General features: G+C 43.2%; 1 protein-coding gene across 1 annotated transcript in view; it reads left to right on the forward strand.

Moving 5' to 3' along the window:
• Positions 1-26,640, forward strand: part of CTNNA1 (catenin alpha 1) — a gene marked incomplete in the record, with an annotated part of 2,307,982 nt that overhangs the window by 136,728 nt on the left and 2,144,614 nt on the right. Inside the window, 1 exon segment of the mRNA XM_044069565.1 lies at positions 23,340-23,449. Within this exon segment, the coding sequence (XP_043925500.1) occupies positions 23,345-23,449 (105 nt within the window).

A 26,640-nucleotide genomic window follows, 5' to 3' on the forward strand; every position in this document is an offset into this window, starting at 1 on the left:
TATAAAAACCCTGTTGCTGACCCATAAACTATTTCTCAGGGTCCCAAAGGGGTTAAGCTTCCACGGCTAAGAATCCAGTTCCCTCTGATATGGACTCTAGAGCATTAGACAGATGGGGAAAGAAAGTTTACACCTCTGCAACTTTAGCAGTGAGGGCTCTAAATTGCCAGTTTCACATGCTTAAATATCAACAATACTTACTGTCTCAATTAAAACAGAAAATGAGTACAAATGCAGAACAACCTGACTATAAGGAAATGCAGGATGTTCATAGTGTTACCCTGCTGCAGTCATCACACTTGAGTTATCCTGTCGTCAGGCGGTCCCGCAGTTGGCCGGATTTCCAAAGTTTTGGTCCGACGTATGTTGCTGTCGTCTCATCCCTGACGTCAGTGCGCCAGGGGTATATATATTGCAGCTGACGCCATTTTCTTTAGTCTTTCTTGCCGCATGGTGCCCGAAGCAGAAGCAGTTCGCAAGTGCCGGTCGGCCGACTCCTGAGATTTTCGAATTCGAATTTCAGACCGAAGTCTTCTATAAAGCTAAGTACCCCGTTGGGGAAACTTTTCTTGCCTCAGACCGATGTCAGAAAAAGTTAACAATTTTATTTCTTGTGGGAAGCAAATACCTCATAAGGATTTTCATTCTTATTGCATACCTTGCCTAGGCCCTGATCACTACATCACTTGTCGTTTTTGTGCTAGATTTAATAAACGTACTATTAAAAGACTATTTGATTTTGCACAACACTTTTTTGGTAGAAAATTTGATTACACCATGCCGTCAGAGCTACCGACTACCGGTGTGCACAAAAAGCGCAGGGACAAGGACGGACAGCCCAGGCCTAAGCCCGATTCCGAGGCCTGTGTTGATCCTGTCTCCGGTTATCAGTGAGGCTCCGACGCAGCCTCTGACTACCGCAGTTCTGGAACCCGAGACCGCTACAGACATTTTGACAGAATGTACTAGGCCGACGCAGCCTTTTACTTCAGGCCCTTCCGACAATTTACCTTCCAAGGACGTCAGTGCTTCTGAAACGCCAATGGTTTCTGAAGGCGTTTTCAGACCGACTGCTCTTACAGTCAAAACGTTTTCCAAGTCGAAGACTCCTAAATCGAAAAAGGCTTCACTTAAGTCTCCTGTTCAAGGCCCTATGCCTAAGAAACAGATGCTCAAGATGGCTGAAGATTTGATTTCTCTTATCAGGGGTTCTCAGCCTCCTCCTGACAAAAGGCCTAGACAAGAGAAAGATTCTGCTTCCTCTGAACAACTGTCTATTTCTTCAGATTCCTTTGAGGACCAAGACTATTCTTTCTCTCCTTATGAAGATTCTGATGCTGAGGACTCTATTCCCTCAGCTTCCCCTCCAGAAGATTACTCTTTTGGGGAAACTTTACACACTGAGGGAACATTTTCACTGGGAAGGTCAGGATTACTCTGATTCCAAGAAAAGGCTCAGAGAGTTTCTTTTACTCCCACAACACAGACCCCTAGCCATCCCTCCTGTTTTGGACATTGTGGATGATGTCTATTTAGAATCCAGTTTCAACCCTGACTCTCTACCTCCTGCCCCGGCCAAGCCTGACGGATACTACAGAGTACCTGATTCCCACAAATTCCTTTACAAAAGCCCAGTAGCTGACCCAGAGACTATCTCCCAAGGTCCCAAGGGGGCTAAGGCTTCCATGGCTAAAAATCCAGTACCTTCTGAAAGAGATTCAAGAGCACTAGACAGATGGGGGGGGGGGGGTTTACACCTCAGCCACTTTAGCTATGAGAGCACTAAACTTTCAATTACATATGCTTAAGTATCAGCAATTTCTGATCTCTCAGTTAAAACAAAAGATAACAACCCTCCCTCAACAATCTGAATTGAAAGAAGTACAGGATTTGTTGCACGCCACCGAGCAGGTGGGCAAACATACCTTACAATGTGGGTTTGATTTTTTAGAGGCCTCCTGCAGAGCAGCTGTCACTTGATCAGTTATACGTAGGCATGCCTGGTTAAAGGAACAAAGTCTGCCTGATCATGTTAAAGTAAAACTACTGGATGCTCCCTTAAAGCAGGATGTTCTTTTTGGTGTTAAAGCAGAAGTTGTTTTAAAGAAAATGGAAGATGAGGCAAAATCAATGCAGACAGTCAAAGATTTCCTACAAGTACAACCCCCTCGCTTCAGCAGAAACTGGCCAACAAAAAATTGGTCCTTTCCAGCCACTGACAGGCTCAGAGGAGTAAATACAGGCGCCCAAGGAGCAGAGGACAACCACAAGCTCAGTATAAACCTTGCCAATGGGGCACTCCAACCCAGAAGGGAGGAGAAGACGGGTCTCAATCCACCAGAAGGCAAACTCAATGACTTGCACCTCAGCTGGCCAAACAAAGCTCTTTTGTCAGCCCCCCTGGGGGGAAAACTAGCACTATTTGCAGACAACTGGCACATGGTCACAAAGGACAAATGGGTCCTAGACATTTTACGAGGATACAGATTCCACTTTCACTCCTTGACAATAAAAAGAGGAATGCCAAACCTGCCACAAAATCAAAGAGCAGAGGCTCAAAAACAAATTACAGCTCTCATGGCCATGAGAGCCATTCAGAGGGTACCAACTCAAGAGCAAGGCCAAGGATTTTACTCAAGACTCTTCCTAGTACCCAGAAAAGAAAATGCTTGGAGACCAATTCTGGACCTTTCAATTCTAAACACGTACTTACAAGTTCCCAAATACAAGATGCTAACACTACAGCAGCTACTTCCCATGTTGGGCAAGGAAGCATGGCTGGTAACGTTGGACCTCAAGGAGGCATACCTGCATGTCCCTATCAGATAAAGTTGCAGAAGATACCTCCGTTTCATTGCAGGTTCAACCCATTATCAATTCTCTGCACTGCCCTTTGGCTTATCTACTGCGCCCAGAGTATTCACAAAATGCCTGGCACCAGTAATTGCATACTGCAGACAAAGAGGAATTCAGATATATCCATACCTGGACGACTGCCTCATCCAAGCAGAAAGGAAAGACATTCTCCTACAACATCTGGCTTTTGTGAAGCATCTACTAAATTGTCTGGGGTACACGGTAAACTAAAAGTCAAAACTAGTACCCTCACAAAAAATGACATTCCTGGATGCCAGCTTGGACACAACGGCCCAGAAGACTTATCTTACACCAGACAAGCAATTACAACTGACTCAATATTTCAAGATAATGGCAACAAAGACCCAATTAACTGCAAGAAAAATTCTGCAGTCTTTGGGCTTCATGGCATCTTGCATTCTTATAATACCATTTGCAAAACTGCATATGAGAAAATTACAGTGGTACCTAAAAAGCGTATGGTCTCAACACAGCCACAGCTTGGACACACTATCTCTCATTCCCTGCTTTCAACAGGAATTTCTATGGTGGGCACAGGCATGTCACCTCAACAAGGGTCAGCCTTTTACCTTGCCCCCACCCAGGCAAACTATCACAACAGATGCTTAAGACTACGTCTGGGGGGCACACATGGCAGGGCAATGCATTCAAGGCCTATGGACTGCAGAACAAAGAAAACTGCACATAAACCAAAAAGATGCTAGCTGTACAGAAAGCTCCGACAGCCTTCAAGGATCTAGTACAGCCAGGACAACTTGCAATAAAGATGGACAACACTACAGTAATGTGGTACATAAACAAACAAGAGGGCACACATTCCTACCCTCTTTGCAGGCAAGCAATAATCTTATGGAACACAGCTCTGGCCTACCAAGTCCAGTTACAAGCTCAATTCCTGCCAGGACAGAAAAACACATTGACAGACTACCTAAGCAGAAACATCAAAGATCCCCATGAGTGGAAGCTAGACCCACAAATATTTACAGTGATAACTCAAAGATGGGGCCTACCAAATATAGACCTGTTTGCCAGTCCTCAAAACTACCAGCTGACAAAATTTTGTACAAGGACATTCCACCATCAAGCTTGGAAAGTGGACGCTCTCTCCTTCAGTTGGAAAAACCTGACAGCATATGCCTTTCCTCCATTACCTCTTCTCATAAAGGTACTTTTGAAGGTCAAAAAGGAGAAACCTCGAATGATTCTCATAGCCCCAGACTGGCCACGCCAGCACTGGTACCCGCTACTGAAGAATATGGCTCTAAGCCCACCATGGATATTGCCTCAAATACCTCATTTGCTCACGCAGCAGAACAAGCAGATTCTACACAGCCAGATCAAAACCTTAAACCTGGCTGCATGGCAATCCAGTATCCAACCTGCACCTCTCTCACAAGCAGTACTGGATGTTATTCTAGAAGCCAGGAGGCCAAGCACCAGGAAGGCTTACTCGGACAAATGGAAAAGGTTTTCTGCTTGGAACCAAGCTAAAGGCCAAGACACAACTCAGCCTCATATGCCTCACATTCTGCAGTATTTAGCTGAGATGTTTTATAAAGGACTTTTCTTCTCAATTAAGATCCATGCATCAGCTATTTCATTGGAGACCAATTCTGGACCTTTCAATTCTAAACACGTACTTACAAGTTCCCAAATACAAGATGCTAACTCACTACGACACAAGTCCACCTTTATTTTCAAATCCTCTCCTAAGGCAGTTCCTCAGAGGGGCAAAAAACATTAGACCACCTAGAAGAGCTCCTACACCAACATGGGACCTCAACTCTGTTCTGGAAAAACTAACGCTACCTCCCTTTGAACCAGCTTTTTCTGCAGACCTTCAGTTCCTATCTTGGAAGACTGCCCTGCTCCTGGCAATAACTTCTGCTAGGAGAGTCTCAGAATTACAGGTACTTATGGCAGTGGAACCTTTCCTCATTTTTCATCAAGACAGAGTTTCTCTACGAACTAATCCTTCCTTCATGCCCAAGGTGGTTTCCAGCGTAGCTTTAAATCAGACCATCCACCTACCCACTTTCTTCCCCAATCCACAGAACAAAGGTGAGAGACTCCTGCACTCCTTGGACATTCACAGGCAGCTTCGTTACTACTTGGATAAAACAAAGGCGGTCAGAAAAACTGACCAGCTCTGTGTCATATGCTACAACTTCTCAAGGGAGGCCATATCCAAGCAAACCATTTCTAAATGGATAGGCCATTGCATACGGTTCTGCTATACCCATCATGGGAAACCAGTTCCTCCTACCATTAGATCCCACTCTACCAGGGCAACATCTACCTCTACAGCCTTTCTCAGGGGGTTCCTACCAAGGAAATCTTAGAAGCTGCAACTTGGAGTTCTGTACACACCTTCACCAAACACTATCACTTACCTCTTTATTCTAAGTCCAGGGCAGGCTTCGCCACTGCAGTTCTGCAGGGCCTCATTGCCTCCACTAACCCTCTATGATGCCTCCACCCTACCTTAGCTTTGGGACTTAACCCAAAAGTTAACAGGGTAACACGATGAACATAGTACAGTTTTGTACCTACCATAAATTTAGAAGTTAGAGTGTTCACCCTGCTGCAGTCCAGGTTACCCTCCTTCCAACCCCTCTGATCTACTGGCTAAATCTTTGCTATGCCTTACTGATGTACTTGCTTATAGTTGAAGGGATTTTGTGTCTGTACAGTGTTCACACCTTTTGGTACTAATTTGGATCACCTTTTTGGGGGCACCTGACATCTGGGGCAAGAAAAACTGAAGAAAATGGTGTCGGTTGCAATATATATACCCCTGGTGCACTGACGTCAGGGATGAGGCGACAGCAGCCGACGTCGGACCAAGACTTTGGAAATCCGGCAGACTGCGGGACCGCCTGATGACAGGATAACCCAAGTGTGATGACTGCAGCAGGGTGAACACTCGAACATCTACATTTATGGTAGGTACAAAACTGTACTATTTATTGCATGCAGCTGAACAAGTGGGAAAGCATACTTTGCAATGTGGTTTTGATTCATTATAAGCTTCTTGTAGAGCAGCAGTTACAGGATCTGTGATTCGAAGACATGCTTGGTTAAAAGAACAAAGTTTACTAGATCATGTTAAGGCAAAATTATTGGATGCTCCTTTGCAACAAGATAATTTATTTGGTATTAAAAAAATGGAGGATAAGGCAAAATCTATGCAAACAGTGAAGGATTTCTTACAGGTACAGCCACCACGATTTAGCAGAAATTGGCCTACAAAGAATCTGTCCTTTCCAGTGTCAGACAGGCCACAAAGAGGCAGATACAGACGCCCAAGAGGCAGATCTCGGCCACAAGGCTCTTACAGACCATGACAGTGGGGTGCTTCAAACCCAAAACAAGGTGAGGATAAGTAACAACCTTACAGGAAACGGTCCCAATGACTTCCCCCGTCCAATGCCAAACTCTTCCCTTTTGGCAGCTCCCTTAGGGGGGAAACTAGCACTTTTTTCTCAAAACTGGCAAGACAAATGGGTGCTGAATATTGTGTCTCAAGGTTACAGGTTCCACTTTCACACTTTTCCAAGGCTAAAAGGAATGCCAGACCTGCCACAAAATCAATGGGCAGAGGCACAAAAACAAATTACAGCTCTCATGGACATGAGAGCTATTCAGAAAGTACCACAGCAGGAAAAAGGACAAGGATTTTACTCCAAGACTCTTCCTGGTACCCAGAAAGGACAAAGCCTGGAGACCCATTCTGGACCTTTCCACTCTAAATACTTAACTGGATGTTCCGAAATTCAAAATTCTGACACTACAACGGCTCCTTCCCATGTTGGGCAAGAAAGCTTGGCTTGTTGCTTTGGACCTCAGAGGCATACCTGCATGTCCCTATCAGACAAAATTGCAGAAGATACCTCAGATTCATAGCTGGTTCAATGCACTACCAGTTCTCTGCACTGCCCTTTGGCTTATCTACTGCGCCCAGGGTCTTTACCAAGTGCCTGGCACTAGTAATTGCATTTTGCAGACAAAAAGGAATTCAGATATATCCATATCTGGACGACTGCCTGATTCAGGCAGAGAGCAAGGACATTCTTCTACAGCATCTGGCGTTCGTAACAAGATTAAGTTGCCTAGGGTACACAGTAAACGAAAAGAAATCAAAACTAGTGCCCTCACAAGAGATAATATTCCTGGGTGCCAGCTTAAATACAACTGCCCAGATGGCTTATCTCACGCCAGACAAACAAGGACAATTGACTCAGTATTTTCAACTGATGGCAACAAAGTCCCAACTCCCTGCAAGAAAAATTCTGCAGGCCTTGGGATTCATGGCATCCTGCATACTACTAATTCCATATGCAAGACTGCGTATGAGGAAATTACAATGGTGCCTAAAAAGTGTTTGGTCTCAACATTCTCACAGCTTGGAGACAGTAATACCACTAATTCCTTGCCTACAACAGGAGTTTCGATGGTGGGCACAGGCATGTCACCTCAACAGGGGTCAGCCTTTCACTCTTCCCACAGCCAGGCAGACTTTAACAACGGACGCCTCGGATTATGCCTGGGGAGCACACATGGCTGGAAAATGTATTCAGGGCAAATGGACCCCAGACCAAATGCATCTTCACATCAATCAAAGAGATGTTGGCTGTACAAAATGCCCTTACAGCTTTCAAGGATCTTCTGCATCCAGGACAATTACTATTAAAGACAGACAACACCACTGTAATGTGGTACATAAACAAGGGGGCACTCATTCTTACCCCCTGTGCAGACAAGCCATGACCTTGTGGAACACTACTCTACTCTAACCTACCAAGTTCATCTGCAAGCACAATTCCTGCCAGGAAAGAAACACTCTGGCAGACAACTTAAGTAGAAACATCATGGATCCTCACGAGTGGAAACTAAATCCACAAGTCTAAAGCAATATAATGCAAAAATGGGGGTGCCCGGATATAGATCTTTCTGCTCACCACTGAATTACCAACTACAAAAATTCTGCACAAGGACCTATCACACACAAGCATGGAAAGTGGATGCTCTTTCGTTCAGCTGGAAAAGCCTAAATGTTTATGCCTTCTCACCTCTGCCTCTCCTTACAAAGGTACTCCTAAAAGCCAGACAAGAAAAAACACAGATTATTCTGATTGCTCCAGACTGGCCATGCCAGCATTGGTACCCAATCTTAAAGAACTTGGCTCAAGGCCCACCTTGGATTTTGCCTCAAATTCCACACCACCTGACTCAGCAAAACAATCGGATACTGCAGTCAGCTCAAAACCTTAAACATGGGTGCATGGCAGATTCATTAGCCAAACAGACAACTTCTCTCTCTAAAGCTGTTATGGATGTCATTTTGGAGGCCAGGAGGCCTAGCACCAGGAAATCTTACTCAGAAAAGTGGAAGAGATTCTGTGCCTGGAACCAGGCTCAAAACCTTGATCCTCTGGTCCCTAACATTCCTCAGATACTGCAATACTTGACTGAGATGCTGGACAAAGGACTATCCTTCTCATCCATTAAGAGTCACGCTTCTGCCATCTTGGCTCATTACAACACAGATCCTCCTATTTTCTCTCACCCATTGCTAAAGCAGTACCTCAGAGGGGCTAAAAACATAAGACCGCCCCGGAGAGCACCAACACCAACTTGGGACCTCAATTTCGTCTTGGAAAAGCTCACTTTGCCTCCTTTTGAACCAGCCAATTCAGCAGAGTTAAAATATACATCATGGAAAACTGTTCTGCTTCTGGCAATAACCTCAGCACGAAGAGTCTCAGAACTGCAGGCACTAATGGCAGTGGAGCCTTTTATCATTTTCCACCAAGACAGGGTTTCTTTAAGAACAAACCCTACCTTTATGCCTAAGGTGGTATCCAGTGTGGCTCTTAACCAAACTATTCACTTGCCAACATTTTATCCAAATCCCCAGAATAAAGGGGAGAAACTTCTACATTCCTTGGACATACACAGGCAATTGCGCTTCTACTTGGACAAAACAAAAGCTTTCAGAAAATCTGAATAATTGTTTGCATCATATGCTGCAGGATCACAGGGAAAGGCTATTTCAAAGCAGACCATTTCAAGTGAATAGGACACTGTATCCTGTTCTGCTACACACAACATGGGAAACCTGCACCTAGTAATATTGGATCACATTCCACCAGGGCAACTGCCACTTCTGCCTACCTTAGAGGAGTACCTACCAAAGATATCTTGGAAGCTGCAACTTGGAGTTCAGTGCACACCATTACCAAGCATTACCATTTGCCTCTTTATTCTAGATCCAGAGCTGGCTTTGCCGCTGCAGGGCCTCAGCCACACCAAATCCTCTATAGAACCAGCCACCCAAACTCTGCTTTGGGATTCTACCCAAGTGTAATGACTGCAGCAGTGAAGACGCTCTAACATCTACATTTATGGTAGGTACAAAACTGTACTTTCTATTGCTTGGAAAGCCTTGCTGTGTCCTGTTTGCATACCCAGCCAGTTAGGTTCATAGTTGTGTACTAGGCTAATGGCTCTGGAGCCTTTACAAGCCTATCCCATAGGATTACCCTGGCATCGTGCCACCCAACCTTAGTTCCTAGTGCATCTGTCGAATAGAGCCACTGGAGTGATCACCGGTGTGAATTTTCTATTTCCCATCCACTCCTCAAGATTCCTGTTGAAGAGGGCCAGTGAGGCACTTTGCTTGACATGTATGGGAAGTCTATTCCATAGCATGGGCAGTCTCTGAGTTATGAACCTGTCCCTCGAGCATGTGCTGCTGTTTGTGGTAATGAGGTTGAGGTCTCTGGACCATGTGGTGCTGAGCGATTGGGATTTCTTTAGATGTAGCATTTCTAACCGAGCTGGGTAAGACATTGCTTTGTAATCGCCTCTAAGTAGGCAGTATAATACAGAATAGTTAGTTTTTTGAGTCTGTCCATATAGGACAAGTGTTTAAGGTCTAGGATCCTCTTTGTGAGTTACTTTTGTGGCCTCTCCAGTTGTTGCAGGTGTCTAGTGAGGTACATGCCAAATGGGGCATTGTACTCTATGATTGGCCTAATGAGGGAAGAGTAGAGGGAGACTGACCTCTTTCTTCCTTGATGCTAAACCCTTTGTAATGAGATGTGCCACATAGGACATTCTGACCACAGTGGCAATGTGGTGCTCAAAATAGCAGTTGCTGTCAACCTTTGTTCCCAGATTTCTAATGCCTTCTGTGTTCAGTGGACTACCATAAATGTGGTAATTCAAAGGAACCAGGTTTTTCCCAAAGGGGATGAAGGCACATTTTTTAGCATTGAACTTAAGGTCATGTTTCTGACACTTGAGGCCTTTCTGCAGGATGTCAGCATCACTTAAGTGTTAGTAATAGCTCCCAATTTGCAATCATATGTGAACTTCGTCAGCCAGAGTAATTTCATGTTGGCCTGGACTTCAGAGAAGTAGATACCAAACAGGAGAGGACCCAGGACTGAACCCTGTGGGACTCCACTCGTGACTGGTCGACAGTCTGATTTGGAGTCAGCTACTTTCACACTGTGGGTTCTATCTGTGAGCTAGTTTGCAAAACTCACCTAGTGATATAGGGGTTGATGCCTAGCTTAGTAAGTTTTTCTATGATTCCTGAGTGGGGAATGGTGTCTAAGGCCTTGGCCAGATCAAGGTAGGCTGTATGAACCACCTTGCCTTCATCCACAGTTCGGGTGACTGACTCAAAGAAGTCGACCAAGTTGAGCAGGCATGATCTACCTTTCACAAAACCAAACTGTGGAGGCTCCAGAGTTTGGAGATTCCCTATATCCTTGTTTATTGGCTTCATAATGAGTTCCATAGCTTTGCATATCAGACTCGTCTGGCTAATGGGGCAATAGTTCCCTGGGTCTGTAGTACTCTCCTCCTTTATGGAGAGGGAATGACTGTAGCAGTGCACCATTCGATGGTGACAAAGCCTGAGGTGAGGCTGTGATTGAACAGGGCACACAGGTTGAGGTGCCAGTTTGCTCTGTAGTTCATGTAGTACACAGCCAGTGATACTGTCGGGTCCCATAGAAGCTGTATTCTTGGCCTTGGACAGTGCTGTTTTTTTAACCTGTGCAGCAGTAGTACTGGGTGCCTGGCCATCTGTTGGTATTGTGATTGGTCCTTTGGGGGGGAGAGGGGTAAAGTTAGCACTGAATCTGCCAGTATATTTGCAATATCTGTTGGCTTGGTATAAGCGGTACCATTGTGCAGTAGCTCAGAGCAAATCTGGGTATTGCCATGGAGATTCTTTACATAACTATAGAAGGCCTTGTGGATGTCCTTCAAGGATGCAACTGCAGTCCTGACATACGGGATGTCCTGCCTCAGGCAGCCCTTCGGTCGGCCGGATTCCAAAGTCTGGGTCCGGCGTCGGCTGTTGTCGCCCTTTCCCCGACGTCAGAGCGCCTGGGGTATAAAAGCGCCAGCCGACGCCATCTTCAGTCTTTCTTGCCGCGCGGCGCCCGAAGCAGAAGCAGTTCGCAAGTGCCGGTCGGCCAGCTCCTGTGTTTTCAGCTACTGAAGTCTTCAAAAAGCTAAGTACCCTGTTGGGGACCTTTTCTTGCCTCAGCCGATGTCAGATAAAACTGTAAAAGTTAATAATTGTTTAACTTGTGGGAAACAAATACCTCATAAGGATTTCCACTCTTACTGCTTACCCTGCCTAGGCCCAGAACACAACGTCTCTGCCTGTGCAGCTTGTGCCTCTTTCAATAAACGCACTTTTAGGCGTCGGTCAGAGTTTGCACAGGATTATTTTGGGGAAGATTTCTGTTGTTCAAAAGTGTCCCCTGCGCGTAAGGAGCTGCCCGGCTCTACGTAAATCAACAACAAGGAAATAAGCCAGCAACAAGTAGACTGTGATGAAACAAAAGTAGTTTAATAAAAACTACTAAACCAGCATAGTAGCATCCTAACACAAACCGGTTTCGGCCTGGGTTTTGAACCTAGCCTTCTTCAGTGTACAGCAAGGAGGCTTGTCAAAAATGCTGAATTTTAAACCAGTAAAGCCATGCTGATTGGTTAAACAATAAACATGTGCTGATAAATATTCAGCAGATTATAATTGATACATTCAAATACATTTAGGACCAAAACTTTATCAAATATACAAAGAATAACTATATATATATATATGTGTGTATATGTATTGTTATATATATTTTATGCTCCAAATATACAACAAGGATATATCCTATATAAGGATGTTTATTTATAAACATTCATTTAACCCTGGATTGAATAATGCACCCAATTTAGTTATCCATTTCTTTTCTTTTAAGTCAAGTTTTTTATGCCAGCCGCTCTTGTTGGTTCTATCACCAATAATTTTATCAATGATAGTAAAATGAAATTGTGCAGTACCATGTGTAAGAGTATGTTTATATAGTGCATTAGATGTTTTTTTGCATCTGATGTCACTAAGGTGTTCCGAGACACGTAATCTGACTGGTCGAGATGTTTGCCCAACATAGAATGAGTGGCAGGTACAACATGCCAAATAAATGGCCCAGTCCGTATTACAATTGGCAAAAAATGTAATATCAAAAACTGTGTTGGTGTTCCTACTAGTAAACTCTTTGATTTTCAACATGTGCTTACAATTGACAGTGTCCACATGGAAAGGAACCAATCAACTTGTCCCCCAAAATAGTAGTTTGATACACCTGGGGTAAAGTAGATTCAAAATGGTGTTTGTAATGGTTAAAATGACCTGCCAAATTCTTGCCTTTTCGAAAAGAAAATAAACATTTGTTAGGAATAATGGCTTTGATTCTAACATCAGCTTCCAGTATGTTCCAATTGTCCCTGATAGTCTTAATGAAGTTATTAGTATTTCTACCAAATGTGGTAGTAAATCGTAATGTATTTGACTTGATGGGCTTCTTTTTGTATGTCAACAGATTAGGTCTATGTAGACCAGAGGCATAATTCTGAGCCATTGTCACATATCCTGAATTATAGCCCCTGTCCATAAATCTATTGTGCAAATCCTGAGCATGATTGACAAAGTATTGTTATCAGAACAGTTCGCCTTATTCTGATGAATTGTGATTTGGGAATGTTCTTTGCGATATGTTTTGGATGAAAGCTGGATGCGTGGAGAATGGTATTATACTGAGGGAATTTTCTATAAGTTTCAGTTGTTAAAGTATTATCATTGTTTCTGGTTACCAAAACATCCAAAAATGTGATGGATTTTTGGTCATAGGTAATTGTAAATTGTATTCCCCATGTATTATCATTCAGATATTCCATGAATTCCTGAAGATATGAAACATCAGATTTCCACACCATCCAGCAATCATCCAAATATTTTCGCCAGATATCAATTTCAGGTAAAAACAAATTATGAGTGTCGTCATAGATCATAATTTGTTCGATGTACGCCATAAAAGATCAGCATATATGGGGCAAAGATGCCCCCATAGCTGTACCTCTGATCTGTAGGTAACATTCCTGGTTATAGAAAAAAACATTTTTGGTCAAAACATGCTCAGTCAGATTCAACAAAAGCGTATTGAATCCTGGTTGATATATATTAGATTTATTCAGCCAAAATTCAATTGCATCAAGTCCAGCCCAATGTGGGATGTTAGTGTATAGTGAACATACGTCCAAGGTACAGAGCCACCAATCTGAATCTAACTGCATATCATTGACAATACTCAAAAATTGAGTAGTGTCTTGTATTCGTGATCTAACATATATCAACAAAGGCTTTAGATGCATTGTTAGAAATTCAGAAAGAGGTTCAGTAATAGACCCCATACCTGACACAATGGACCTACCTGGTGGGTGTAGAAGATCCTTATGTATTTTCGGTAGAAAGTAAATGTATTGTCTAGTAGGATCAGTAATAGTTAAATGATAAAGTGTTTTTTTAGTGATGATGCCATTGTCAACAGCAGAATTCAGAAAATCATCAATATCCTTTTGAATACTAAGGTGGGGTCCAGTGGCATTTTTGTGTAATATTTAGCATCATTAAGTTGTTTATGTGCTTCAATATCATAATAGCTCCAGTCTAACACTACCACTGCCCCTCCTTTATCTGCGTTGATAATGACCAAATCTTTATTGCGTACAAGTTCCTCTAGACAAGATTTTTCACCATCAGTCATGTTATTGGACATAGGTATGTCATGACTATGCTGAAAATGTAACTCATTAAGTACACTCCGCAAAAATAGGTTGACAGTTGGATGCATAGGAGGAGTAAACTGTGAAGTATGATATTTGAAAGATTCCATTTGTGAAGGTTCAAGATCACCTCGGTCCTGAAAAAATAGTTTGAGGTTAATGAGTCTACAAAATGCAAATAAATCATTAGTAAATATATCTTCTGAAACAAAAAAAACAGGAATGAAAGATAGGCCTTTATTTAATAAAGATATCTGTTCAGCTGTTAGTGTAGTACTGGATATGTTACATACATTGTTTACTTTTTGGTCAATATCTCCATCAAATTCTGAAGACTTGTGACTTTTTCTATGCTTCCTACCCCCCCTCCTCCTCCCTCTGTGTTCCCTAAAGGGGATACATAGTTTTTACGTTTGGGGGTGGGGGAATCAATGGTGGACTGTGTGTCAGTATCTGTACCAGACGAGGTATCAAAGTCAGTAGACTCTATATTACTACCATGCCCTTTGAGTATGGAGCGCGGACGTTTCCTTTTAAATATTTCTGTTGTATCATGCCGTCGGAGCTTCCGACAGCACATTTACCTAAAAAACGGAAGGATAAGGACCGACACTCGCGGCCCGCGGTCTCGACTGATACCACGCTTAGGCCTACCGCGAGTGTCTCGGTCTTCTCTGAGCCGGTTTCACAACCGCTACAGACCGACGACACCGCCCCAACGGTTACTTGGGTACCGGAGGCCAGCTCTGTGCCGGTTTCTATTCTCCCCTCTGAGACCGTAGCCCAGGATATTTCTGACACCATTTCAGTGGATAAGACTACTCCAGCACGTGGGGCTACCAGGCCTCCAGTGTCTATGTCCATTAAGGCCTACACACGTGCTAAGGCTGCCAAACAGGCTAAGTCTCTCCCTCCAAGATCTGTTTCTCTGGTATCCACTTCTGGTTCTCAAATTTTAAGTTTAGCTGAGGACCTTATTTCTTTAATTAGGGGTTCAGTGGATAAGACTACTCCAGCACGTGGGGCTACCAGGCCTCCAGTGTCTATGTCCATTAAGGCCTACACACGTGCTAAGGCTGCCAAACAGGCTAAGTCTCTCCCTCCAAGATCTGTTTCTCTGGTATCCACTTCTGGTTCTCAAATTTTAAGTTTAGCTGAGGACCTTATTTCTTTAACTAGGGGTTCTCAGCCACATCCAGATAGAGGCTCTCGGCCACCTTTTGTCAAGAGGCCTAGGGTTGAGCAAGTAGATTCCCAGTCCTCCGATGAGGCCTCAGGTGATTCTGCACATTCAGACTACCAGGAGGAGGCCTTCCCGGCCTACGAGGATTCTGATGCGGAGGAATCCATTCCCTCTGCTTCTCCTCCTGAGGAGTTTTCCTTTGGGGAAACGCTTCATTCCATGAGGGAACACTTCAAATGTCAAGGCCAAGAATACTCAGATTCTAGGAAAAGGTTAAGGGAATTTTTAACGCTACCTCAGCATAGACCCTTAGCTATTCCTCCAGTTTTAAATGTTTTAGATGATGTGCACTTAGAATCTAGTGTTTCCCCTGACTCCCTCCCCCCTGCTCCTGTCAAGCCAGACAGGTACTACAGGGTCTCAGACACTCATCAATTTTTGTATAAGGGCCATACTGCTGACCCTGAAACTATTTCTCAGGGGCCTAAAGGGGTTTCCTCCACTACTGCTAAGAATCCCCTTCCTTCGGAAAGAGATTCTAGGGCTTTAGAAAGGTGGGGCAAGAAAGTATATACATCTTCCACCCTTTCTATGCGAGCATTAAATTGTCAATTTCATATGATTCAGTATCAGGAATACATGTTGGATCACTTGCAAAAGAAATTGGCTTCCCCTGAACCATTAGATAGAAAAGGGTTACAGGAATTGGTTCATAATACTCAGCAGGTTAGCAGCCATTTCCTTCAGTGTGGATATGATGCATTGGAAGCGTCATGTAGAGCAGCAATGACAGGTGCGGTCATACGCAGACATGCTTGGTTAAAGGAACAAACATTGCCAAACCATGTGAAAATTAAACTTTTGAATGCACCACTAGAGAAACATAAGCTATTTGGTGCTACTGCACAAGAAGTTTTAAAGAAAATAGAGGAAAAGGCAAAATCAGTGCAAACAGTTAAAGATTTCCTCCAGGTACAGCCTCCAAGATTCAGCAGGAATTGGCCTTCTAAGCATTGGGCCTTTCCAGACAGACAAATTTCAAAGAGGCAAAAACAGGCGTGGCAGAGGTAGAGGGCAAACTCGAGGCTCCTACAGAGGACGACAATGGCAGCCTCCGAACCAGAGAGGTGGAGCAGGACCTTCTACTGCTCCGCAGGGACAATCTCAATGACTTGGCTTTGACTCCGCCATCCAGGGCTCAATTAGAAGCACCTTTGGACGGAAAATTCTTTATTCTCTCAAAATTGGCACAATATCACAAAGGACACATGGATACTGGACATAATAGACAAAGGATACAGATTCCATTTTCATGCACTACCAACAAGGCATGGCAGGCCAAATCTGCCACCAAATCAAAGGGCAGAGGCACTCAAACAAATAACAAACCTACTTCAAATAAGAGCAATAGAGAAGGTTTCTTCTGCAGAACAAGGACAAGGATTTTATTCAAGACTGTTCCTTGTTCCAAGAAAAGAAAACCAATGGAGACCCATTCTGGGCTTGTCCGCACTGAATACTTACCTTATTGTGCCAAAATTCAAAATGCTGACTTTACAGCAGCTCCTTCCCATGCTGGGCAAGGGGTCTTGGCTGGTAACTCTGGACCTCAAGGAGGCATACCTGCATGTCCCAATCAGACAAAGTTGCAGAAGATATCTCAGATTTCTTGCAGGCTCAGAGCATTATCAATTCTCAGCATTGCCCTTTGGCTTATCTACTGCACCCAGAGTGTTCACGAAATGCCTGGCATCAGTAATTGCACATTGCAGACTCCAGGGGATACAAATATTCCCTTACCTGGATGACTGCCTTATACAAGCGGACAGCCAACAAGCCTTGCTAAAAAACTTGGACTATGTCATTCACCTACTGCAGGCCTTGGGATACATGGTCAATATTCAGAAATCAAGTCTCGTACCATCCCAACAAATACCTGTCCTGGGTGCCACACTGGACACAAACACCCAGATGGCATTTCTGACAAAAGAAAAACAAAAACAATTACCAGAATACTTCAGGAAATTAGCAACGCACACCCAGATGACTGCAAGGAAAATCCTGCAGGCCCTGGGTTTCATGGCATCTTGCATTCTTCTGATTCCACACGCAAGGCTGCATGTGAGGAAACTACAATGGTATCTAAAAAGTCTATGGTCTCAACACAGCCACAGCCTGGAAGCATTGATCCCACTCATTCCATGCCTTCAAAAGGAATTCCCGTGGTGGGCTCAAGCAAGCCAGATGAACAAAGGTCTGCCTTTCAGCAAGCCTCATACAAGTCAAACCATAACAGACTCCTCAGACCATGGATGGGGGGGGCGCACATGGAGGTCGGATGCATTCAAGGACAATGGACACAAAGAAAAGCACCTGCACATCAACCAAAAAGAAATGCTGGCAGTGATACATGCATTCAAGGCCTTCGAAAAGTTCATGCATCAGGGCCATCTACTAATAAAGACAGACAATACCACAGTTATGTGGTACATAAACAAGCAAGGAGGTACCCATTCCTACCCTCTTTGCAGACTGGCAATGAATCTCTGGGATATTTCCCTACAATTGAAAATAGAGCTACAATCCCAGTTTGTACCAGGGAAGGACAATGTTCTGGCGGACAGCCTAAGCAGAAACATCATGGATCCACACGAATGGATGTTGCATCCAGACATTTTCTTACAAATAACTCAAGCATGGGGAAGGCATGGGGAAGGCCGGACAGATCTTTTTGCCTCCCACCTCAATCACCATCTGAAAAAGTTTTGCACAAGGACATACCATCCTCAAGCATGGAAGGTGGACGCTCTCTCCTTCAGTTGGAACTCTCTAACACTATATGCCTTCCCCCCTCTTCCTTTGATGACCAAGGTTTTACTAAAGATAAAGGCAGAGCAACCGAAAGTCATACTGATAGCTCAAGACTGCCCAAGACAACACTGGTGTACCCACTGCTACGGAGCTTGACACGCACCAATCCGTGGCTCCTTCCTCAAAGGCCACTTCTTCTGACACAGCACAATTACAGGACACTACACCCCAGCTTGAAAACATTGAAGCTGACAGCTTGGAAGATTCCATGACTATTCCTCAGGATACGCTTTCCAAAAGGGTAAAAGATATCATCCTGGAGGCGCGCAGACCTTCCACTAGAAAAACATACTCAGCAAAATGGAAGAGATTTCTTATCTGGAACAGCAAAAAGGGTCAAGACCCATCAGTGATGAGCATTCCACAGATCCTAGAATATTTGGCTGAAATGCTCCACAATGGCCTTTCATATTCTTCCATAAAACTACATGCTTCAGCAATATCTGCCAAATATAACACTGATCCGCCTGTATTTTCTCACTCATTGCTAAGACAGTTTCTTAGAGGTATAAAGAACATCAACCCTCCAAGAAAACCACCAGTACCTGCATGGGACCTCAACTTCATGCTGGAAAAATTAACTCTTCCTCCCTTTGAACCAGCAGCATCTTCAGAGTTGAAATTTCTGTCTTAGAAGACAGCTTTCCTTCTGGCAGTAACCTCAGCAAGAAGGGTCTCTGAGCTACAGGCCCTTATGGCAATACAACCATTTCTCATTTTTCATCAGGACAGTTTCATTGAGAACCAATCCGTCATTCATGCCAAAGGTGGTATCCAGGGTGTCCCTGAATCAAGCTATTCACCTGCCTACCTTCTTTCCCAATCCGCAAAATAAAGGAGAGAGACTTCTGCACACCTTGGACATACACAGACAGTTGCGCTACTACTTGGACAGAACAAAGCCTTTCAGAAAATCTGACCAGCTTTTTGTAGCTTGCGCTGCTGGATTGCAGGGAAAAGCAATTTCCAAACAGACAATTTCTAAATGGATTGGAAATTACATTCGATTCTGCTACTCTTTTCATGGAAAAACGGTGCCAGCTGACATCGGGCCACATTCCACCAGAGCTACAGCCACCTCCACAGCCTTTTTAAAAGGAGTGGCAACAAAGGACATTTTAGAAGCTGCTACATGGAGCTCCGTGCATACATTTTCCAAACATTACAACCTGCCTTTATATTCCAGATCCAGAGCAGGTTTGCTTCTGCAGTCCTGCAGGGCATTTTAGCTACACCATCTTTGTCTTAGTGCCTACCACCCCCAGGTTGGCTATGGTATCCAACCCATATGTCAGGACTGCAGTTGCATCCTTGAAGGACATAGTACAGTTTTGTACCTACCATAAATGTAGATGTCCGATAGGTATGCAACTGCAGTCAGGTTTTCCCTCCCACCTACCCCTCTGTGGTATTCTTTTGGGTTTCTACCCCTCATTTTAGCTACCTGGGGTAATCTTTTATGGTGCATTTGTTATGTTGTACTGGTCTGGAATTTTTTCTCTATTTTCAAAATTTAGCCTTCCTTAGAGGGCACCTGTCATCTGTGGCAAGAAACACTGAAGAAGATGGCGTCGGCTGGCGCTTTTATACCCCAGGTGCTCTGACGTCAGGGAAAGGGCAACAACAGCCGACGCCGGACCCAGACTTTGGAATCCGGCCGACCGAAGGGCTGCCTGAGGCAGGACAACCCGTATGTCAGGACTGCAACAGTCCTATCGGACATCTACATTTATGGTAGGTACAAAACTGTACTTTGTCTTTACTATCTGCTGCAATTCTGTTTTCACAGCTAGCTTTAGAGGATTTGATGAGGGATCTCAACCTTTTGTTGAGGCTGATAAGGGAGTTTTTCCAGTCTTGGGACTTCACCTTATTCTGCATCAGTTTCTTCCGTCTGTTATAGTGTTCATTTATGGCAGGGGACCACCAGATTGGCTTACTTTTTTGAGGAGAGCGTCTTAGTTCTATTGGGTGTGGCGAGATCCATGCATTTGTGTACATGTTCATACAGTACATTGGTGTATGATCTGACTGTCATGCAACTATTCTCCATTTGAATGGGTGCTGTGAAGTTAGCCACCTCTGTTTTTAGGAGCCCAAAGTTAGCTTTGGAGAAGTTTTTCATGGTGGTTAACTTTGGGGGTGGGAGGGATGTGGATTTCCAGGGTGATTAGCTTGTGATCGGAACTAACCAGGGAGGAGTTGACTATTGGTGTAGAGCAGCGATTGCCCATGTTAGTAATGACCAGGTCAAGGATGTTGCCACCTCAAGTGGGGTAAGAATGAGCTGATCCAGCGCATTGGAATTAATGAATTCCTGAAAGCGTTGGGCAAGTGTATTGGTACACGAGTAGTTTTCCCAGTTAATGGAGGGGTTGTTTGTCGCCCAGTATGTGTGTGTTAGGTTTGACCCTAATATTCTCCAGGGTGCTTAGGAATGTGGAGTGTGAATCTTGGGACATGGTTGGGGGACCTATAGCAGGCTTCGACCTGAATCGCTGTCTTGCCCAATGTTAGTTGCACCTGAAGTATCTCAGATGCGTTATGTTGGGCTACCAGTCTGGAGGTGTGCATATCCTTTATGAATATGGAAACGCCACCGCCTTTGAAGCTTCGGTCCAAGTTCTGGGGCCAAAAGGTGTGGAATGGGTTGTAGCATGCTAGTGCTGGGGTGCTTTCTGCTGCCTTGAACCCAGGTCTGTGTTACAGCACAAATGTCTATGTTCTCCATTTTAAGGAGTACTTCGAGAGAGTGCATTTTGAGATTTAGACTTCTAGCGTTTGAGCAGCATGACCCCCAAATAGCATTTGTTTGTAGCTGTTACAGTGGTAATTTGGTCTTTGGAACACCGCCTAAAAAAGACACTATAGGGATGGCAAGAGTCTTGGCCAGTATCTGGAAGCTTGACCAGATGCAGACCATCTCTGGCAAAGCATCGAGGTCGGTCAGTCATGTCATCACAAGCAGACAGATACTGGATCCCCTTAGAATGACACCAGAAACTTAGCAAATTGTTGAAATCAATCATTTTCTGCTTGTACTGTGGTATCATTCTGGGTGATGGTAGGATGCTACTCGGGGCTAGGGTCATACCCGTCTGGGCTACATAATCCAAGAGCACCTCCATGTCTCTCTCCATGTAGTCCAGGGAGGTACGTCTCTGGTCATTCACACCCACATGTACAATGACAGTCATATCTGCACCTGTTGTTGAGGGACCTGAGTGCGTGAGTTGTGGCGGATCCTGACGCCTGACAGGCAGCTGACTGTTACTTTCTCCTTATTCAACATAGTGAATGAGACATCAGTGTGCCTCACTATCTTGCAGCAGACTATTTTCTCTCATTCCTCCTCTAGGAGGACCACCCAGAGATGCACTCCTCTGGAACTGCCCCATTTGCACTTTTTCACCATTCCTGTGTTTCATCTTAATCCCAAGTTTCTAATGAAGGCAAAGCATTGCATAGTCAATAACCTGAATAGCCCTTGTTTATCCACTGCAGCCATTGTCTCATCCACTCACAATTTCACCTCTTCTCTTGGGCAGAACCCTCTATTTGAAGCTTTGCAGATGTCTCCTTTTGCTCATCTGGCAAGTCTCACCCAGAACTTGACTCCTTCAGGTCAGTTGCTTTAATTTCTGCAGTTCAACTGATTGTCAAGAATTCTTCCCCGGACAGAGTGACACAGATTTCTTAACACTACCTGGAGGAGTGTCAAAGAACGGGATTAAAATATGAAATTAGTCCTTTGCTCTTTATGGGCCACCTGTCCAGGGAGCTGGATCATTAACGGTTTCTCTTTTTATATAAATAGTATTTGTCACAAGCTTTTTATTCTGGACTGTTTTTTTTTTTTCCTCAAGGTTCACATGATGGCTGTTTTCAGCTTTCACAAAAGCCCCGACTTGGATTAATTTGAAAGTTTCAATTTCCTCCTTTGGTATCTACTTTGTACTTGAAAAATTATCCTTCCTTGCTTCATGAGTAAGTTTGAGGCAACTTTCAGAGAACCTTTTTTTTTTTTTAGTTGCTGTCACTTTTGAGCTCTAATCCTCTGCACACATCATTTTGTACATATTTTCCATAAAGTCAATGTCTGTAAGGGCTAAACCTTAATTTTAATCAATCAATTGAACTACCTATCTTTTTCTCCCCAAGTTGTTGTATGCCTAGACAACTTGGATTTTATTTGGGTAAAACAAAATCTGTAAAAGACAATTTCTTCTTACTTCATTTTCCTCCAATCATTTTCCTCCAATAAAATGGGTTTGTAAGCTTTCCATGTAAGCACTTCATTACACTGTGAAAGTAAGAAGGAAGAAAAAATTACCCAAAAATATGGAAAATCCTTGCCACAGTCCACAAATGCACATTCTGCTAGAGATGTGGCCACTCTGCAAGCTTTCTTCAAAAAAAAAAAAAAAAAAAAAAAAAATGCTTCCAGGAATGACATCTGTTTGGCTGATGCATGGACATTACTGAACCTATCTCTTTTTCTTAAGGCAGTACAGAGAAGCCTTTGTCTGCCTTCGGGACCATTTTTATTCAGGGCATTCTTTCATGAGAGCCAGGCACGAGGTCTGGTTTGGGATGCTGTCCACCTGCTGATTAAGCTTTTGCATTTGCAGTTTAATTTTCATTATCCCCCCCCCCCCTTCTTCCACCTCAGGCATGATGGGGGAATCTCATTTTTGATTGGTTCTTAGTAAAGGAAATTGTGTGTTACACCCTGCCTTACTGATGTTTCCAGACATCTGAAAAAGGGTCCTCCGGTGATCAGAACTATGGGTAAGGAGGATTGACAAAGATAGCCTTGGAAAGTTTTAGGTGCTGAGTTGTGGAACAATCTTGGTCCTACTGGTGACTGGTATGAAACTACCAGTGATGCTTGTATATTTGATAAGTACATGACTTTTTGTTTAGTGCACAACTGACTTTGCTTGGGAGGCTGTTGGTTGTGTTGTAGGTAATGTAGACAAATCCCTGTCTGTAGACCCACACTGCAATACGTTTGGGTGGTCATTTGCATTGCAGCCTGCATAATATCACTGTTGGCTGGGGGTATTTTCTGATGCTTTTCACCTGAACTAGGTAGTGAGGTCTTGAAAGGTACCGACATTGTCCTTCTCATTTGCACAGCGATTGTCACTTAACATTTATTTGGGATATGGTGCTAGCTACTGTAAAGAAGTCTCGTTTGCATACGAAATGTGAAATGTGCTGTGTTACAGATCAGTAAGTGTTTGTGTTTCACCAACAGGAACAATGAGTGCTGTGAATACTGCAAACATCAATTTCAAGTGGGATCCCAAAAGCCTGGAGATCAGGACCTTGGCTGTCGAGAGGCTCCTCGAGCCACTTGTCACTCAGGTAAGGAAGATCTGAAAGTAACCTGAAGCAGTGCTTCAGAAAGTGTTTGGTGGGGAAAACACCCCTGTGGCAGAGTAAGTATGGTGAACCACTGCATACAGGGCAGTCCTAATGAAGCCAGATTAGGGCATGTTTAAGTTATAGGTCTTTGGTAATTGGCTCCACTGTTTCATGAGCAATGTTAATGTTAAGAATTGTAAGCCGCCATTTCTCACTTGAGTGGCTCATTGTGTTTGCACTGTGTGATGGGATTAATTAGAAACACTGTGATGCAAGTTTTATGTTTGAGAGCTACTGCCCCCCCCCCCCCCCAATAATTAAATGCTGGCAAAAGGGACCTATAATCCCCTTGCAAATGCTGCTGTGAAAAATTAAGTGTGCATATCCATCTGGTACGGAGGTGTATATACTATATTTGCAGAGTACATTGCATGCAGTTCAGTTAGTATTGCTGGGTCTGTGGAACTTGGTAGGGGTAGGACTAGGTGAGTGTAGTAGTCATCCTATCAGAATCATTTGCCTAATGGTGGTGGGAAATTTCAAAGCTCTTGTGCAGTGGTATATGCAGGTCACTTCAGAATAGCCCTTTGGTTGCATGTCGCACTAGTGTATTTTATGAAGTTGTCAGTGTGCTGTGAAACAACCACTTTGCATTCCACTGGTCATGTTTTTTTACTTGATACATTTCTTGCAAGTACAGTTTTGTGTCTGTGGACACAAAGATTGTTCTTGCTTTTATTGTAAAATAAGGAGCTGTTTTGAAATTAACTGTCCTGATGTGTAAGGTAGACATTGCACACAAATGAGAGCTGTCATGGAGGCTAGTTGGGAGCAGGCACTGAGGGGGTTCAGTTCGGGCTCAGGAACTGGATTTATGTAAGAGTTGATGCAGATAGTGAAATGTGCTGTATATGGGCAATAATTGAGATTAGGAGCTTCAGTATTTTGAGGGTAGGATTAAGATTGTGTTTCTGTGAAAAGGGACTTGGAAGTTCTCTGATCAGTGCTGCATTCCATTGATACATAGGTGGCAGGTCTTTACAGGGAGTAGCAATGCTGCATCTGTAATACTTTGCTTAATTTTGAATGCCCTTTTAGAGAGGCATCAGTTGAAGTAGCTGAGACGGGACAGAAGAGTTAGCAGCGTGATAAAGGGACTGGAAGGCTTTACTAATGAATTATAAAGATTGTGTAAGTGAGGAAGTAAAAAGATTGTTTAAATGCTGTATTCCTGCCTAACTAAGAGGGAAAGACCTAGAGGTTTTCAGTCAAAGCCGTACATATGGGGAGGTGGGCATGACAGGAAAAGAGATGGGGAAGAAAAGGAGAGACTTTCCAGAAAGTTCTCCGTCTTGTTATAAAGAAGAAAGTAGTGAAATATTGAAGGTTGTTTTTGTGTTTTAACTTCCTGAACCACCATTTAGTTGATTTTATTACATCAGCTTAAGATCGTTAATACTGACAAAGAAAACCATAAGTTAGTGACTGTATAGTAAGAGGGTATTTTGGCAGAAGTCATTTTTGACAGTCTGCTGGAAGTTCATTATGATTTCAGACTGGTTTAGTGGCATGGGCTTTCCTAAGTGGATGGCTCATTGTAGAAATGAAGTCACTCCTTAACTCGTTACATCTGAGTGATGCCTCCAGGTGCATCTGCAGTTAATGCCTACTGATGCCTCTAGGCAACAAATATTGCTTGTTCATATTTGCATCAGTAGTTCCAAAACCATTATATGTGCAAGGTTTTAAAATATTTCATCTTTAAGCTTACACATTGGCAAATGTAAATGCTTTAATATTTGACCTTTGTCTTGTGCAGGTAGAGATATTAACTGTTTTTATGATAATTTATATAGATATAATTTTTCTTATTTTTCTAAATATGTCAACAACCAAGTAACACAGACAGAACAACTTGGCCTCATATGAAAGTTCTCAGTGAGTTGAATAAAATGTTGCAAACAGTATGTGTGTAACTTGAGTGTTTGCTGAGATATTGTAAGTTGTTTACAAAATATTACAAACATAATAGTTAAGTTTACTGTGATTTATAAAATTCTGTTTAGTACCTAGAACTTAAAGAATACTACAAGTATAAAAATAGTTTGTGCTGACGAGTTTGCCATTTGTCTTTCATAATATGGTTCCAGAGATGAAACTTTGTTTGAAATGTGAGGACATAATTTGATTCTGTCAAAAGGCTTTGCCTCCGTCCATTGGAAGTTACAGTGCAAACTTCCTAAGCTCCATTGGAATGAATGAGTTAAAGGGCTATGACATGGATGAATGTTGGGAGAAGGAGATAGGGGAGCAGCTTCATGTTGCAGTAACAGGAAGATGCATGCCTTCTGCTATGCTTTTGCACTCTTTGTATGCTTATATTGTGTGATGTAGGCCTTGCCCAGAAGCTGTAATTCACCTAGTGTGTAGATTTTAGCATTAGTGGCTTCTAATATATATTTAATAGCTTAGAGTTGTAATGATGAAAGTTCAGCTTAACTGCATGCAAGTCCTGAAAGAGGAGTTGGTGTGCAGGATAGGAGATGATGTAGAACACTTGACCACGTGCAAGTTGCATTTAAGAGTGAAGATGCCAGGATTGCTTATGTCACTCCCAACACTAATACAGCACTTGAAGCTTTCTTTAAAGCCACTTAAAATGCATGCTGATGTTCTATTAATTTTTTATGAACATTAAGAAGTATTAAACTGTCATTTCGGACTGACTGTACACCTTAGTTATTCTCTAAGAAACCAAAAATTTCAGGAGGTACAGGGCAAAAATAGGAGGGAAAATCATGGACGTTAGGTCAGTAGTTTAACAGGCTTTGCAGTCAGGAGACACTTTCTGAACTTGAAGTTCTGATGTCGGACATTGACTAATTGTAATTTTCAGTGGTTGACCAGAAAATCAGATGTTTTGAGCGACAAGACGAAGTCAAGATTGTTCTGTTGAAACGCACCACACAGCCATATAAATGTATATATATTCAAGTGGAGGATCGCTTGGCATAGCTACTGGTTTTATTTCGAATGACTTTTTATAAAATGCTGTTTGAGGTTTAGCTTGTTAGAGCAACAGTGAGCACCTGTAAGTGCGCAAATGCTGTAACATTCTAAGCTGTACACAAACACTACTGCAGTCCAGTGTTCTCCATTGTCACTGCAGGTTATTATGTAGTTATTTAATT

The sequence above is a fragment of the Protopterus annectens genome, chromosome 4.part0 (assembly GCF_019279795.1).
Source record: "Protopterus annectens isolate FY-2018-M chromosome 4.part0, PAN1.0, whole genome shotgun sequence".
Classification (NCBI taxonomy): domain Eukaryota; kingdom Metazoa; phylum Chordata; order Ceratodontiformes; family Protopteridae; genus Protopterus; species Protopterus annectens.